Source organism: Nothobranchius furzeri, chromosome 9 (genome assembly GCF_043380555.1).
Source record: "Nothobranchius furzeri strain GRZ-AD chromosome 9, NfurGRZ-RIMD1, whole genome shotgun sequence".
NCBI lineage: Eukaryota > Metazoa > Chordata > Actinopteri > Cyprinodontiformes > Nothobranchiidae > Nothobranchius > Nothobranchius furzeri.
In genome coordinates, this window is record NC_091749.1 from 34024830 (window position 1) to 34043511 (window position 18682).

The following is an 18682-nucleotide window of genomic DNA, read 5'->3' on the forward strand; positions in this document are numbered from 1 at the left end:
CTTTTTCTACTGTATTTTGGTCAGTTATCATGTCGGGGGAATGGAGCAGCACAGTCCAATTTAAAGAGGTAGCGGTTGTACAATTACAGATAACTGGTTTCTGGCAAAACCTTTTCTTCAGAATCCCTCTTTATTTGAAAATACACCTCCCATATGAATCTGAGTCAGATTTGTTTCTCTGGTCTGTGTTGGGCTAATGTACCAGTTCTGTGGTGTAAATGAGGAAGTGTTTTTTTTTTAACTGACCAGGTCCTCTCCACCTGGCCTTCAGCTCAGACCATGAGGAAAATGTGTCCCTTCTTTAATAAAGTTGTTTATTTAGTCACATCACAGTTGGCTCAAACACCAGATAGAAATTTACGTTTGCTCATATAGAGTTTACACATAGACAACTGATCCAGTGACAGGAGGCCAGCTCAATGGGTGGGGTCCAGTGTAGAGGGTTTAAAGGCAGAGCTCACTGAGAAACAGTTATTTTTTTACTCTAGTGGCTAACAAATGTATTGCACCAAGCCGTGGTTTCCACTTCCATATTTGGGGCTGAAAGCAATGCCTCTCGTTAATGACCATGCTCAAAAAACAGAGCTAAAACACACTGTTTTACCATTATTATGCTCATGTTTGTTGTGTATTTATATACGTATTTATACTTAACGACTCACTTGTCCATGACAAAGGTTGCTAACTCTGCATCAGCTGCACACTCTGTGATTGACATCTGGACAAAAGTGGTGGTCTAATGCTATTGGTTAATGCTGACCGACGCTCAGTTCATATTGCATTGAGCTCTGCAGGAAGGGGGGTGGGGGAGGCACAATCACTTTTACGGATTTCTAAAAAATCCTACATAATTCCTGAGAGGGGAAAACTCTGTATTGCAGCTTTAAAGATAATGGCAAAGACTGAGAAAAAAACAGAAGGCAGCAGATCCAGATCCACCAGCCTCAGTTTGCATGAGGTGGTGTACAACAATGAAGAACAACATTTCCCTTTTGAGTCCTTTGGTGTTCATTTGTGTCTACTGGTTTTTGACAATATATGTACTGTAATAACTAAGACTTGTATTTTGTTATACAAAAATTAAGCCTTGCATTTAAATATTAGTTACTGACATCGACATATATACTGGACAATTCATGTCCATAGACTCCAATTATAAGTTTTTGTGCCAAAATGGGAGGTTCCCACCACCGCCATTTTGACCGTGTCACAGGTTCTGTCAAGCCCAGACAATTCTAAAAAAGGGAAAAGAGGTGGAGCTGAGGGTGGGGCTGTAAGGCTGGGATCAAATGACGACACCCGTCGAACTGAAGCGATGTAGCTACAAGCTAACCCAAAGCTAATGCGGAGGTGGGAGCTAAGCTAACGGAGGTAGATACCTAGCTACAACCGGAGTTAACTGTGCAAAACACAGGAGCTTCTGAGTCAGATACGCCGAGCTGACCGCTGGGTAAAACCGGGTGAAACACAGAGGTCTCCTGAGATCTCCACAAGCTGGCAGCCGCTCAGCAGACAGGCGCCGCGATCAGAGATGTGCCGAGATGCCGCTGAGGGGAGGGGACCATACCGATAGTCGGAACCCAGCTCCACCAACATGTTATATTTCAACCCATTTTCAAAAATGTAGCGTTATGTTAAATGCACTGGGTTTTACTCTATTACATTTAAATTTCATGGTTAAACAGACTGTTCTTAACTCTTTATTTAATATTTCATTCAATGCACTCTCCGTATGTGCTGAAGCTAAAACAGTAATATCATCTACATATACTGCTGTAGTCGCATGTTGCAGCACCCACGGAAAATCATTCAAAAAAATAGAAAACAAAAGAGGTCCCAAACAATTTCCCTGTGGAACACCACATTCCATCAGGCCCTTTTCAGAAAAACTGCCATTGAAATAAAATTGATATTCTCTGTCAGTAAGATAACTTTTAGTCCAGTTAAGAACTGATGTATGAAATCCAGTGTTTAAGTTTTTGTAGTAAAATATCATGATCTAAAACATCAAAAGCCGCACTTAAATCAAGAAATATAGACCCAATTAGCTTATTATTATCGATATTCTCTAAGCAATAATCAGTTATTTGAATAAGTGCAGTAGTGGTTGAGTGATTTGTTTTGTAAGCATGTTGATATTTTGTGTTCAATTAATTTACCTCAAAATAATCTTGAATTTGATCATATGCAATTTTTCCATGATTTTACTTAAAGCTGGTAGCAAACTTATTGGTCGACTGTTTTGACCAGACAGTGGTCCTCTATTGTTCTTAATTAAAGGTATTATTTTTGCTGTTTTCCATTGAGATGGGAAAATACCTTGTTTAAAACTTCCATTCATTATATGAACAATAGGACATGAAATAAAATCTACTACTAACTTTAACCATTTTATATCAATATTATCTATGCCAGATGGTTTATTTTTACTTTTTAATATTATCTCCTTAACCTTGTCTTCAGTCACTTTATCAAATTGAAATTGGCAGTTTTTATTTAACATTTTTTTTGTTTAATTAGTTGATAGGAAATATTTTTGGTTTGACTATTTTCCATAGAATCTCGCAACAACTTAATTTTATTAGTTAAAAACTGGTTTAAATAATTAGCAATTTCTGTTGGTTTAGTGAGATAAGTTCCCCCTACATCTAAAAAAGTTGGAGCTGACCTATTATGCCTGCCCATCATTTCATTCAATGTACCCCATAATCTTGCACTATCCGATTTTGCATCAGTTAGTCTTTTTTGATAATACAACCGTTTTTTATGATTATTTAATTTAGTTACAAAGTTTCGTAATCTACGATACTCTTTCCATTTATCTGGACTATTAGTTTTTACTGCTTCATTTTTAAGTTTATCCCTCTGCCTCATATATTCTTTTAATTCTTCATCCAACCATGGAGCAGATACCCTTCTCACAGCTCGTTTCCTTACAGGAACATGTCTGTCTAACACCTTTGTGAACAATTCATTGAAAACTGCTACTGCTTGGCATGGATCATCTTCACTTAAAACCTGTGTCCAACTTATTTTCCTCACATCTTCTATGAAGTCATCTTCATTGAAGTATTTAAACATCCTTCTGCACACAAATAATTGGCCTGTTTTTTAGATATCTTTGTTTTCCTTGTTACCGCAATTAAATTATGGCAGCTACAGCCCACTGGAATCGAAATTGCTTTAGAACATAAATTTGCCATATTGGTAAAAATTAAGTCAATCAAAGTTGCGGAAAATTTGCCATTACTTTTCATCTGAATTGTAGTATCAGCCTGCACGAGTTGTGATAAATTACAAATGTTGGTAAATGAAAACAATTTATTCCTCAATGGACAATTTCCTGATTTCCAGTCTATATTAAAGTCACCTAGGAAAAAAATTTCTTCTCTCAGATCACATGCCTTATCCAACATACCTCCTATCTGATCCAAGTGGTATATAGGAGCATTTGGTGGTCTGTAACAACATCCAATAATGACAGCTTTTAAATGAGGAATCTGCAATTCTAACCATAGTGTCTCAACTTCAGTTACCATGAAATCTGTTCTTACTCTAACTGGAATATGATTTTGAACATAACAGGCCATACCTCCACCATACAAATTCCTATCTAGTCTATAAATATTACAGCCCCTAACCTCTACTACTTCATTATTAATTGTGTCATCTAAATGTGTTTCTGATATTGCTAACACATGTAAATTATAACTATGCAAAATTTCTTGAATATCCGCCACCTTATTTCTCAAACTGCACACATTCAAATGAGCTATTTTAAACCCCTCCTCCCGCAACCAAGCATGACCTGTCATCCAAAATCTAGAATAAATTCCTGCCTGCAAAAATCAAACTGAGCTTCCTGTAACATTTTTATTATATTACCAAACACATTCATACTGTCATTCATCTCAAACTCAAACACTGTAATGAAATAAAACATTTTACACGCCAACTCTAGACACATAAATAACCAAATTATATAACTCTTATTATGCGGGCTATCATTTCCATCTTGTGATGTTATTTAATACTTATATAAAAATTAAACATAATCCTCACATAACCTAAAAAGTAATCTCCTGTGTGTAGCCATTGTAGGGCTGCACCGGTAATTCCCGCCCAGTGTTGTAGCCGATCCAAAAGTATGTCATGATCGACCGTGTCAAAGGCCGCAGACAAATCTAACATCAAAAGAATGACAGCATCCCCCCGTCACAAGCTAAAAAAAACATCATTAAGAACCATTAAAAGTGCAGTCTCGGTACAGTGACCTGCTCTGAACCCTGACTGAAAGATCTCCCAGAGTTCGTTAGTGTCTAAAAATGCAACCAGCTGTAAATATACAACCCTCTCAAGCAGCTTAGATAAGTAAGGAAGACGTGAGATAGGTCTGTAATTGGCTAACACGGCCTCCTCCCAACCCCTTCTTTTTCAGCAGTGGTCGTACAACAGCCGTCTTAAAGGTAAGGGGAACCACACAAGAGGCCAGACTGGTATTTAAGATAAACAGTATATAAGGGGCCAGAACAGAAAAAGCCTCCTTAAGCATCCTTGGGGGAAGAACATAAGGGGAACCAGAAGGTTTTTGCCTAGAAATGAGTTCCTCTAGCTCTATCATAGATATAGTCTGGAAGGCTGGCAGGTTTGCCCTAAGTGGCATGGGCTCCACGAAAACAGGAGTGCGACCTACAATAGCAGCCCGAATCATCACTATCTTGTCCACAAAGTAGTGAAGAAAATCCTCACATGTCCCGGCCAACGCAGCCGTGGACCTGGAGGCAAAAGTTGCAGTTTCCAATACTGAATCAATTACCTTTAAAAGAGTGCGTGGGTCATGAGAATTTGATTCCACAATGTTGGCATAATATCTGATCCTAGCCTGTCGTACCACTTCCTGGTAATCAAAAAGTGACTTTTTATAAATTTCATAGGACACGTGAAGTTTGTCTTGCTTCCACTTTCGCTCAGATCTCCTGCAGACCTGCCTGGAGGCCTGGGTCTCATCAGACACCCACGGCTCTGCCCTATGCCCTCCTTTCCTAATCTTAAAGGGAGCAACATCATCCAAAACAGATGTGCATAGCGTGTCAAAACGAGTAATAAACTCTTCAACAGAGAGGTGGGCTAATAAGAGAAGATCCTGTCCTGCTAGACCAACGCACTCACTGAATCTCGCCACCTTAGCAGGATTTATGGCACGACTGCGCCTCTCAGGAAGAGAAGCTGGGACCTGCCGAGACGGAACACTAAAATTACATAAAATCGGAGAGTGGTCTGAGAAAACAGGCCTCAGCGTGTCCACATTAATGGACTGAAGACCAGAGGAAAGAACCAGGTCAAGAGTGTGTCCCTTCACATGTGTAGGACCCTTCACCCACTGAGAAAGATTAAGTGAACTTAACAGGTGCAAAAAGTCCTCGACCATCGGCTTATCAGGGCAACAAATATGGATGTTCAAATCTACAATCAAAATCTGATCATATTTCAACACATTCATAGCCAAGAAATCAGCAAATTCTTTTAAAAATTCCACATTCAGTCCAGGCGGGCGATAAATCAACGCCACAAAAAGTTGAGGAAAAGGTCCAAGTTCAAAAGGGAAAACCTCAAAACTAGAAAAAGGACTTAAATGGATAATCTGTTTGCAGCTGAAACCTGATTTATAAACAATGAGGAGCCCCCCGCCCCTGCCCGCAGTTCTTGGCGCATTAAAACAACTACAGTCTGCAGGTAATAATTCCGACAGGGCACTCGTGTCTCCCATCGGCATCCAGGTTTCACAAACACCCACAAAATCGAGCCCTTGTTCCTCAAAGAAGTCTTTCAGAGTAAAAGTTTTGTTCATTACCGACCTTGCATTAACCAGGCCAAGGCGAGCCGACAATGACGTGTTAAGTCCAGTAGCAGCAGAATCCAGAGACACGGGCGCAGTTGACACGTAGTCCACATGATGCAGATTAGCAAGGTTGGCACCCTTCCAGCGGTAGCGAAACCCCCGGAATACACGTTGCGACGGAGCATCCAAGTTGAAGCCCGCCAATGGCACCAAGCAGGATGGTGGAGGATCCAACAAACGCGACGGCGCCACGAGAAGACGTCCAGGCCCACACAGCCCGGCGAGCCCCTTCCAGGACCGGGGCGGTTTGGCACGTAGGTGGACATGTTTCCCACCTCGACAGCCACAACGCCGGCGGCGCCTCCTCTGCCGATGACGACCGGATGCACACCGCGGAGGGACAGGTGGCACCGAGAGGCTCCGAAATGAGCGCGGGGGACTAAAATCCCCCCGGCTCGTCACAATCACCGGGCTGATGAAACCGACATCAGGCCGGAGTTTCAGAAGCGTTGCTCGATCATAAGCCAGCAATAGGGATGCACTGTCCACACAAAGCGCAAGAACCAAAAAAGAATAAACATATACAGAGGAGAGTGTCCGTGAGACAGACGGCGTGCCACACACACCGGCGCCATCTTGTCCCATCTTGGTTTTGAAACATTTTCATTAATGTTTTAGGTATTGATCAGCTATCAGTAATTCAAAAGCTTTAACATTTAGCAGTCCTATAGATATAATAGTTTGATTTCTCTGACCATAGATAATGTACTTGTGCGGCACTAAACATAGCAGAGATTCATATCAGCTAAAGAAAATTCCCACTGATTTAATACATTTCCATGTTTTACATTGAAAGTCAGAAATGTCCTTCTTTCTCTTTTGGTAGCTCCTTTATTCATCAGAAGGTCACTTACAAAGAAGTAAATAAATCACATTCAATCATCAGTGTGTGAATGGGACAGTGAAGTTACTGAATGATTGACATGTCAAAGGTATCGTGATGGTTGGAGTTACTTAAAGGCTAATGCACATCTGGTATAGTTCTGGTTACAGATCAAGCTCATGACCTTGGTCATGCCTCATCCTCTTTCTCACCACCTCTTCAGTGAATCCTAAAGCCGGAACGACTTTAAATAATCTGTAGAAGTGTAAAGATACCAAATGTAAATTCATACCGTATTACTTGTCACGTTTTGACAGCTTGTTGTAAGCATCTTGATAACGGTAAAGCTCCAGCATTTGTTCTCATTATGACTCCTAGGAGCCTCAGCTCACCTTCAAAAGCCCCATTCACCCCCACACACAGATAACACACGTGTCCGCAAACACACGCACGTACGCATGCATGAAACTCTGTAAAATTAATATCCCTCTTCCTCACGTGGACACATGTAGGAAGACACACCTAAATATGCACAAACCGGTAACCACACACCTACACACACAAGTGTCTGAGGAACTAGGACCACAAACACACATTTTTCTTAACGCTCCCCCTCTCCCAGCCCTTGTCAGTTGATTGTGTTATTACTATGCTAACCAAATCCTTATAAATGTGATTTAAAGCTTGGTGGCCCTGCAATCCTGTTTTCCCCCTCTGCTACTGTGTTTTACTGGAGAGAGGAAGAGTAAAGGAGGTAGGTGCAAATGGGGGGATGAAGAGAGAAAGAGTAGCAGGTAGCAGAGAAAAAGAGATGAGGATGGGAGGCGGTAAAAGAATGAGACGAATGAGAAAAAAGAGAGATGCTGTTGGAAATGGACGGATGAGAGGCAGAAAGGAGGTGAGCAGGAGTGAGAGAGGTGAAGTCCGAAAACCAGACGAAGAAGTGCTGCTAACACTCTCGTTTCATCCTAAGCAGTAAAGCATCGGTAACACTCCCACTCCTCACAAAACAAGACAAAGAAAAAAACATCAAGTGCATCTTTAATGAAAATTTCAATTGAAAAAGTTAACTGCCCTTCAAATTGCTGAATTTTACACGCGTCAGTAAAGCCTAAACAACGCTCAACACTTAGGAGAGGAGTGGTTTGGGGGGCGGGGGGAAACCAGAGGGGTTATTTCTGATGGTTGATGGGAACTGGATCAAGGTGACTGGGTTGTGTTTTGGTATGACAATTATTTTCAGTCGGAACAAATTTGCTTCTCTTAGCATCTTTACTAAAATAAATTACACCAAACAATTCAAAGAATTTCAGACTAGAGCATCAAATATGTGTGAAGCGTCAAATTACACATTAAAAAAAAAGATGGGCACACACCCAGACCCTCCGCAACTAGACGCAAGTGTGCAGTCAGGCACAACGGCGTGCATATAGGAAGGCAGGGAGATGGGCTCTTTGGTTATTCGTAGGGGTTCAGTGGACCTTTGGTGGTAATTGAATCAGTGTGAGTGCTGAGGAGAGCTAGCATAAAAACCTGTTAACCTAAAAGGTCAGCTTCCTGCATTGTTTATTTAGTATGGATGGAGACTGGAGAGAAAGGAGAAGACACCCTGATGCAGAGCACAAGAAGGGCACGGAGAGAGTCAGGGATAAGGGAGAGGGGGTAAAAGGGAAGCAGGAAAGTGAGGAGGAAAAATAAAGAAGAAGAAAGAGGAGGTGGATTGGGGGAGAGGTGGAAATGTTGAGAATAATTTATGAAGTATAAAAACATGGAGTTTTTGAATATTTTTACTTCAGTTTCTACTTTTTTGTGCTAACATTAAATTAATGTACATAAGGTATTAACTACCACCGTCACTCTTACTTCCAAAATGCGTTTTTGAAAGTTTCTCATAGACAGACATGTTCTCCATGAGCAATTGCAAGGCTTTGGTTCACATATCCACAAAAGCACTTGATTTCTATACATGCAAGGAAACTTACAAATACTTATGACATGATAGTCCAAAGCAGCGTCCTGAAATCTATAAGTGAAGAATGATGAATGCCATTAAGACTTTTAAACATGTTCTTAACCTTTTGCTGAATTAAGATGTCCTGGGCTAATTTACTAAGCATTAGCTGGCATTGCTCTCTCTGTTGGCCTAGTAAGGCATCTCAATCAATAAATAGTGTGGAAAATGTGCTCTCACTTTAGTTACATAGCTGTTGTCTCCTGTGCATGCATGCCGACACACACATAAACATGCTTGCACGCCGAATCGCTCACACACTTACACACACACAGAACTGCTCATCTTTCGCTCTCTCCCTTCTAGTCTCTCCCTTACACACACACACCATCTGGGAAAGCCGTTAGCGGTTAGCGGTAGCACTTAGCGACGCAGCACGCTCCCTCGGTCCGCTCAGTCACCTTGATCTGCTTGCCCTTCACATAGCACCATTACTGCTGTACTGCATCGCTGTGGGTGTGGGCATGTGAGTTAATGCACGAGTTAGGGAGAGAGCGTGTCCGTGTGAGTGTGTCCATTATAGAGCAGTACAGTGGGATGTAAATGCCAGGGGTGTATGAGGGGGGGATTAGGTATTACCTTCAGATGAGCTACCATGAAGTGAAATATCTTTTTGACTGGTTCCATGTTTGTTCTTATCGTTGCGTCACCGTCATGTGGCTGTTGTACATAACTCTCTGATGTTCATGTTTCTAATAGGATCATTTTATGTAAAGGATGGAAAAATTTAAGACACTAAAGTTCCAAAGAACATAACAAAGTTAGCAAACTCTATGGGTCCTCAATTCCCAGTTCTATAGCTAATGTTTTTCTTTACATTTTCTAATTTAAAGTTAAAATAATCCATCCATCCATTGTCTTCCATCCATTTGCTTCCATTAATATGGGGTCAGGTTGCGGGGTCAGGAGCTTAAGCAGCGAGGCCCAGACGTCCCTTTCCCCAGCCACTTGGGCCAGCTCCTCCGGAGGAGTCCCAATGCGTTCCCTGGCCGGATGAGAAACATAGCCCCTCCAGCATGTCCTGGATTTTCCTTTAGGTCTCCTCCCGGTTGGATGTGCCCAGAAAACCTCACAAGGGAGGTGTGCAGAAGGCATCCTCACCAGATACCCCAGCCCACTTCAACTGGCTCCTCTTGATGTAGAGGAGCAGTGGATCTACTCTGAGTCCCTACCGGATGACTGAGCTTTTCACCCTATCTCCATAAGTCCCAGACACCCTGTGGAGAAAACTCATTTTGGCTGCTTGTATTTGTGATCTCATTCTTTTATTGTCCATCATTATTGTCCATCTGTCCATACATGAGATCCAGCTCACAGTCTTTCCTAATTGTTCCAAAAACATGTTTAAAAACTCTGGGAGACAGGGCTTTCTCTGTGTTCTCTGAGGTTGATTTGAGTAGTTAATAGTTGTTTTATTTGACTTGCATTTTTATCTTTTAGCATTAAATGCATTGTTTTTGTAGATTATAACTTGATTTTTCTACAATTTTTTCTTGATTGTGTTTTATTTTCTCTACTGTTGTTCAGCACTTTGGGGTTGCTTATATATGACTGTAAATGTGCTATATAAATAAACTTGACCTTGACCTTGAGGTCATTACCCAAAGCTCATTACCTTAGGTGAGTGTAGGAATGTAGATTTATAAGAAAATTGAGAGCTTCGTATTTTGGCTAAGCACCCTCTTCACCACAACAGACCGGTGCAATGCCCGCATCACTGTAGGCACAGCCCCAATCCATCTCTACCGCTCCATTCAATGAGCTGGTCTTCTGCCTGGTTGTTTCACCCTCAGCTGCGCATTGATTATAATCAGAAATGATTTTGAAAATCTTGATTTGCAGTGATTTGTTGTGATGTTGTGATGCCAACTGTACCATGTGACGCTGTAGATTTTTAGCTGTAGTAAAAAAAAAGGCATCTGGCAATTGCACAAATATGTTTATTCTTTTAGAAGAAAGGCTTTTAGCGCTTCTACCTGTTCTGATTTTAAAGACATTCAAGTCATTTAGAACAGAGGAAAGAGCCGCAGCAAACTCCGCCGCTGTCTTCGTTGTTTATGAGAAACTGAATGTCGCTGTGTGCAATCTCCGCAACGCTGTAGTTTTTTAGCTGTAGTCAAAAATGGCGTCTGGCGACAGCGCAAACATCTTTCTTTGGAAGAAAGGCCTTTAGCGCTTCTACTTGTTGTTGTTTTATGTTTATGTTTATGTTTATGCATTTAGCAGACGCTTTTGTCCAAAGCGACTTACAAGTGATAATCGGCATGTTGCCCTTGAGGCTAACAACAACAATAACAACAACTTGACATCAGTCATGGAGAGGAGGGAACAAGGAGTGGACAGTAGAGAGGTGGGACGGGTACAGGGAGGGTGCTAGTTTAGAAGATGCTCTCTGAAGGGCAGGGTCTTCAGGAGTTTCTTGAAAATTGAAAAGGAAGCTCCTGTTCTAGTAGTGCTTGGAAGGTCATTCCACATTTGTGGAACGATGCATGAGAAGAGTCTGGATTGTCCTGAGCATGGAGTAGGCACTGCTAGCCGACGATCCTGTGATGACCGGAGCGGCCGGGCCGAGACGTAAGCCTTTGCAAGAGGATTCAGGTAGATGGGAGCCGTACCATCTCGGACTTTGCTTGCTAGTGTTAGCAAGACATACAAGTCATTTAGAACAAAGGAAAGAGCCGCAGCGAACTCCGCTTCAGTCGCCATGTTCATGACAAACTCGGCGTTGTGGTGTGTGACGTACGCTACTCAGTGCTGATTGGCTCAGTTAGAATTCTCAGGGGGTGGGGTTATTTGATCAGGAGAGTTCCCAGACCCTTTCTCTGTGCAGAATTAAACACAGGAGGAGTCTGGCAGGCCAGGCTAAAGATGACCCTAAATTTAACCAACTAATAAGACCTGCAGTCTTTTAGATGTTCTCCTGGGTTCTCTTGTTTAATATTTTAGTCTACTCATGCTTTCTTGAAGTGATTTCATAATTCCACAGGTCAGAAGGTCACCAGGTTCTGGTGTGGCTGGTGAAACAAGGCAAACTAAATGAGGTGGTTCATTTAATGTATGATTTAACCAGGGTGTAGTTACTTTTTGGCATGGCGTCAGGTTGGTTTAGATAGATTTTTTTTAACAAAGGAAATAATTAAAAAGCTGCATTCTGTTTGTATTCAAGTTGTCTTTGTCCAATATTAAAACATGTTGCTGATCTGAAATATTATGTGTGACAAACACAAACTAAGGAAATCTAAAAGGAGAAGTGGTCTTTTTCACATCACTGTATTCAAACACCCTTCACAGGATTCTTTTTTGTTCTTCCTCAGATCCTCTCAGTAGATAGCGCTACTGAGCAGTAGTACCCACCAAGTCTTATTTAACTGATGCTACAATTCTGTTGTCTGGGTCCAATTTTAACTTATTAGATCTCCTCAAACCTCTCGTCATCTTCTCTTCTCCATTCAACCCACTGACCTCAAGATCTTATGGTTTCACTCACAAATTACTTATCCCAGAACCTTGATATTCATTAAGATAATTACAGTTGTCTGTCTGGCCTATTTCTATCTCTTTGAGTGCACTAAAATTATAAATAAAGTGAGTCTTTTTTCCTAGTTTTAAGGAAACGCAGAGTTTATTTGTGTTTGAGTGTTCACAGTTCATTCAGCCTACTCTTCCCCTTGTGGAAACGGGCTCTCCCATGACTCGTATGTAGTCACAAGTACTGAAAAAGTCCTAAATGCAACATACATTGCCTCAGGGGCAGAACGTGAGGAAGAGAATTTCCATATTAATCCCCTGAATATTGATTTCAACATCACTCTCTGTCCTTGTGATTTCTTATCACCGGTCATATGCTGTAAAGTTATGCTTGCATATCTTTATAAAGTCAGATTCTCCAGAACAAATCACCTTCCTCACCTTTATCTTACTCTTGTATAAGTTCTTCTTTCCTTTCCCTTTACATTGTATGTCTTTGTCTGCAGGTCCAGAACCAGTAGACCCTCCAATTGTACATGGACTCCATTCTCGAAGTGCATCAATTATTTGGGCTCCGCCCTCACAAACAAATGGCATCATTACCAATTACACCCTCTACCTTCACCCTGGGTCTGCATTTTCTTTAGATTATGAACCTAGCTCGTCTCTTAGCTCCAGCCTGAGCAGTCTGTTTGGTGAAGATGAAGCAGATCATTACTCTGGTTCCAGCTTCATGGCATCATCTAGTTTTACTGACCCTCAGGATTCAGGCCACGACTCCATAACTTCTGCCATCGCAGGTTTCAATGATTCAAACACAATGCGGGATGCTGCACAAAGAACCCACAACCATTTCTCCACCCTGAGGCCTCGAACTGTAGAAGGCAGGCAGAATGACCACATTGTTTTGGACCCTGATGAGCTCAACACCACCAGTCCAAATTCAAGCCTCTCGCTGTCAGCTGATGCAAGCAGTGATTATCCTGATCCTTTGATCAACCACCATCCATTTACCAGCCCCAGTTATTTTAGTGCAGCTTCCAGATCAACGCTCCAGTCTGTCACTGTTCCTGGGAATGTCACCAGTTACACCTTCCTCAACCTACTGCCACACCATGCGTATACATTCCAGGTACCACATTTTAAGTGCTGGTTTTGCACTGAAAATTCTACAAGTACATGTCATTGGTGTTAAATAGCTGATTTCTCATATCCAGGTGGAAGCATGCACCAGTGCAGGTTGTTCAGTTTCAGGGGTGTTTCAGAGTTTCCGTACCCTCCCGGCTCCTCCTGAAGGGGTTCCTGCACCTCACCTGTACTCTGAGACACCCACATCAGTTCTCTTGTCCTGGGGAGAACCAGAAAGAAGCAACGGGCCACTAGAACGGTAGGAGGCCATCACAAATATATCAGCTCCACTTTTAAAATAGATTCTGTCTAAAAAGTGGGTGTTTTTGTTTTCTACACCTTGTATCTGCTATAGTTGGTTTATTGAGCGCAGACTGGCTGGAACCAAACAAGTCTCCACTGTAGGTCATCTTCTGCCAGGTCCTTCCCCGCTTTCCTTTCTGGACTCCTCATCAGCTCTCAGTCCCTGGACTACCTATCAGTATCGACTTGTGCTTCAAAATCAGGCTGGAAAAGCTCCAGGTGAGAGGTCAAAATCAAACGGTGTTCGTACCGATGTTCATTTATGAGAAACAAAATTGTGTCAAATATACATATCTGCAGGTACCTGGGTCAGTGTCACTACCAGGCCGTCTCGACCAGCTGGTCTGAGTCCACCGAGGGTTAAAGTCCTGGGACCAAAGTCACTTCAAGTAAGGACATGAACTTATGTGGGCTCTTCATAAATACCTGGGTGTGTTACTTAGTTTAGTTTCTTTTTAACAATACCACAGATTGCATGTGTCTGACAGAAGGAGTCAGAAACTCAAACTAAGAAATTAGGAATATTAAAAAGCTGATTTAAGTTTCTCTAAACAGGAGAAATAAGAAAGTTCAGCTTCATTGAGAATCTCCTCAGTCACTCTGGATTTGGTAGAATAAAAAAGACAAAGCAATGTCACAGAGAATCTTCTGTCTTTCCCTTTCTGGATTTAATGAGAGCAAAAAGCATTCAGCTCAAGGTCCCCTTCAGAAATGGGTGGGGCTGCGACCCTGTCTGATGCAGCTTCCTTCCTGTCGGCCATTTTGAAGGAAGGACCCGAGTTGAATCCCACCAGCGGCTAATCTCACATCAAGGCCCTATCTATGAAAGCCTCTGAAATAATATAACGCACACACACACACACACACACACACACACACACACACACACACACACACACACACACACACGCACACACATGCACTTGCAGCGCTGCACTAACGCTAACTGCAGAAAAATGCTAATGCCTGTCATCATTTCAAAACCACCCCTGTCATCTCTGCAGCTGTACAGCTTTAGGGGTCAAAGGTCTAAGGAGGAAAGTGTTCCTTCCTGGTTGTTGCTAATTGGACGGACAGCCAGGCGGCTTCCTGGTTGCCAAATGACCTTGACAACAGAGTGGAGGATGTTGACTATCCCCCTTCATTTATTTTTACATGTGTTTTTCTTTTCACTCATTGGAAGCACATCACGTCTTCTTCCTGAAGTGAAGATCTGCCCCGCTCCTCAAAAACAAGCGTCTCCTAGTGGGTTCTGGAAACAGTCATTTCTTCTATTTAGGCACAGATACCTTGTGTTCATTTGCTGTCGCTTTGTCTTTTGTTTTCATAAATGTGTCATTAGTAGAGTTGAACATTGGATAGATGTGCTCTAGTTAATAAGGGTCAAGAAGCTAATTGTTTAAATGTGTTAAATCTCCAGAATAGTGCAACAAAACCAAATATAGGAAGAAAACTAGAAATGTTGCTCGGGTTTCTGCTTTCATTTGTTGTGATGGAACTAATATGTTTATAAATGACATGTTGATTATTTTCTTTTTTTCAAGATGGTAATTTGTCTGTTAGCTTAAAAGCTCCTTAAATATCCAAAGAGTCGCTAAATGCTAAAGCCCAAATAAAGACTTGTTTTAGAATTCAAATAACTGAGCAGTGTTAGTGAGTAGTTTCCTGGCACTAGGGGGCAGTACATACATTTCTGGGTAATTTTTCACTGCTGCTAGTTTATGGCAAATGTTGTTACCTGTGGAGCAGAAAGCATACAACCTCGGCGTGAATCCTCAGACTTTGATGGTCCTTCAGTTAATACATTCGATGAATGTGATTGTTGTTTTCTGGTGCTATTGTTTCCGGGTCTGCTCGTGGTCCTGCGCCTGCCAATGACATGATTCTACGGCAAAGCCACTGGGCCAAAATATTTTGCATCTCTTTTTCGATTCTGTTCTTTCACATTTGTTTTGGAAAGAGCTTAGCAGTTTTGTTAATACATTTGTGTTACTTACTGCCTAAATGTTTATGCACGTGGTAACGTAACTTCTGTAAGTTGTACATCCAGCCAACCATTGACAGGCATAGGATCCCAAGCTGGTCAGAAGGAAACATGGCATCTAACATAGCGTCCCCCAAAGAAGTTGAACCCGCAGACCCAATTTTTATGGTTATATGGTAGAGAGCTTCCAGTATTTTTCAACAACTGGACATACTGTAATTTTAGTCATTTCCACAACATTTCAATGGATATTTCCAGAGATCAAAAGTATAGACTACACAGTGTCTCTTTAATGACTAATGAGATATAAGAAAGTCCAAGAGCAAAAGATCCCAGTAACGTGACCACATGAGTGGACTCTAATAGGAATATCGAGCTGGTGGAGATATGGAGTTTCAGACTCGGAAAAACCTGGACCCAAAACTCACAGAAATGGAAATCAGTTATAGAATAAAGCAGACCTCACACTGACTGAAACAGACACCCATAAGTTTTACATATAAACGTTTTACAACGATCATAATGACTTGACTATGTACATTTTTAAAAAATGTCCAAACTGTAAAATCTTCTGAAGGAGCTTCATGTTAAAATGTAAGTGACTGCATGTGTTTTTGTTTAATCCAATTATTACTTTGGTTTTAATTCAATTAAATTCAAGACTGCCAAATGTGCAAGACCTCCACATACCTGAAATGGATTTTCATCATTTCCCTGGTACAAACTAGCAGAAATATGGAATTAAATGAGATAAAAAGACGACAAGATGGGACGAAACACCGAAGGGTTTTTTTGTGATCAGTGGTCTATGTAAATTAAATATAAGTCAAAAATTATGCAATAAAAAAGAGAAAATGTCTAGGAGGCACACATGATATTTTTGTGGAATTAGTCATAAATCGTATTAAAATTAGTGCAAAATACAACGAACTGTTTCAATTTGTCTCATTTGACGTTTGGCCATTGTCCAGGGTTTATGGGCCTTACAGCCTATGGGTTTAAGTCAGCAAACTAATACATTCCAACCAAACACTAACAGTATAGTTATCAACACAATAAATGGGATTCATTTAGTTCACATAATTTCTTGCCCTGGTGTTGTGTACTTCTGAACTCTGCACTAATTTGATTTGATCGATGCTGGAAAAATGTGCTTTTCCTTTTGAAGTAACTTTTCTGCAGTTTATGAGCTGTGGTGAGACATTTTATTTCCACTCAAACTTTCTGTTTTTGGAGATGTTCATGTTTTTATTTCTATAGCACCAATGTACAACAAAGGTTTTTTAAATGCATGAAGTCCAAAACAGTCCAAAACAAATTAAACTGAAACTTTAACCTTAAATGTGAGCACACTGTAAATAACCTGGCAAATAAATTTTTGAGTAAAAACACAAAAAATTGAGTTTCAATAGCATTAGATAAATGGCTGGAAAATGATGGCATTGATCTCAATTTCTCTGCCGTTTTACCAGTTGTTGTTGGTGATGGTAAAACCTTTAGGGTCAGTTTGAGTTCTAAATATTAAATCCGTAGAATTACACACACATTTGCAGACACTTGAGTAAAGTATCGGTCCGCTGAAGTCAGACCAACATTATATTTTGTTAGTCACCCCAAATGTATGGTCTGCTAGAAGGATCTATCTTTTCAAAATAAACTTTAACGATGTCTTCCTTTGAAATCAAAGCGTAGCATTAATTCCTGTTGCAGAGGTTATAAATTGCACACACAAAGTTTCTCATTTAATTTTTCTTACTTTTAGTTTTATTTTTTCTCTTCCTCACTCTTATATGCACATAACTGTATACAAGTGTAGACATAGATGCCCGTACTGTACTGGCCTCAGCCCCAGTGCTCTGTGTCAGGGTCTCTGGTGTCTTAACCATCACCAGATTACATCAAACTATTCAATCTGTAAATGACTTCCACCACAGAGCACACCCAACACGCACTTTGGGAAATGAGCTACCTAACTCTAAATGACCCCGCTCAGTTGGTGTGTGTGTGTGTGTGTGTGTGTGTGTGTGTGTGTGTGTGTGTGTGTGTGTGTGTGTGTGTGTGTGTGTGTGTGTGTGTGTGTGTGTGTGTGTGTGTGTGTGTGTGTGTGTGTGTGTGTGTGTGTGTGTGTGTGTGTGTGTGTGTGTGTGTGTGTGTGTGTGTGTGTGAAAGAGCTTGTGTTTGTGTTGTCTAGGTATTACTCATGCATCTCTGTGCATGTCCTGTGTCACCTCACAGCTTCACTTATTACATGAGTATCAAGGTTGCATGAGAAATAATTAGTCCTGACATTCATTCATAATATTCTCATCAACACTGAACACTTAATCACCGAACTTGTGTCAACAAGCTCATGCATGAGTGTGTATGTCTTCTTAACGTCATGTGTGTGCATCAGTGCAATAAGAGTAGTGAAGAAAGATGTGATTTAAGGATGTAAAGGTGTGTGTGTGTGTGTGTGTGTGTGTGTGTGTGTGTGTGTGTGTGTGTGTGTGTGTGTGTGTGTGTGTGTGTGTGTGTGTGTGTGTGTGTGTGTGTGTGTGTGTGTGTGTGTGTGTGTGTGTGTGTGTGTGTGTGTGTGCCAGTTCCTTCATTCTTGCTCTGAAATGCTGACAGACTGAATTGTTTCCAAATCAGATTCAGTCTCACTGTTTTTCAAGCTTTTGTTTTTACATTCAGCAATTCCATTACCACCCACTTTCATTATTTTAGCATGCTGTTTTGTGTGTGTGTGTGTGTGTGTGTGGGTGTGGGTGTGGGTGTAGGTGTGTCTGTGTACGCATGCGTGAAAGATGAAAGGACTTTATTTTTCTGCAGGACAATACAAACACACACAAACTGAGTGACCATCCTAATTGTTATCTGCATTATGATCAAAATTTATATTTCTTATATTTCTAAAATTCTAGAATCATAGACCATGATTCTTGAATGTTCTCTTCTGGTTTGGAATGATTCTGTGCCTCAGAGAAGTTCATGAGCGATGTTAAGATGCTACGGACCCAGACTTCATCACCAGACATGGTGTTGTGATCAAGCCCCCACAATGCGCCTCAAAAATTGGTCTCA

The 18682-nt window shown here is 41.2% G+C and overlaps 1 protein-coding gene across 3 annotated transcripts in view; it reads left to right on the forward strand.

Moving 5' to 3' along the window:
• The window catches only part of ush2a (Usher syndrome 2A (autosomal recessive, mild)), a 380755-nt gene that overhangs the window by 201317 nt on the left and 160756 nt on the right, over positions 1 to 18682 (forward strand). For all 3 annotated transcript variants that reach the window (XM_070554793.1, XM_070554794.1, XM_070554795.1), the window contains exons 50-53: positions 12708 to 13333; positions 13419 to 13588; positions 13685 to 13851; positions 13933 to 14021. In XM_070554793.1, the coding sequence (XP_070410894.1) occupies positions 12708 to 13333; positions 13419 to 13588; positions 13685 to 13851; positions 13933 to 14021 (1052 nt within the window). The remainder of the gene's footprint in view (positions 1 to 12707; positions 13334 to 13418; positions 13589 to 13684; positions 13852 to 13932; positions 14022 to 18682) is intronic.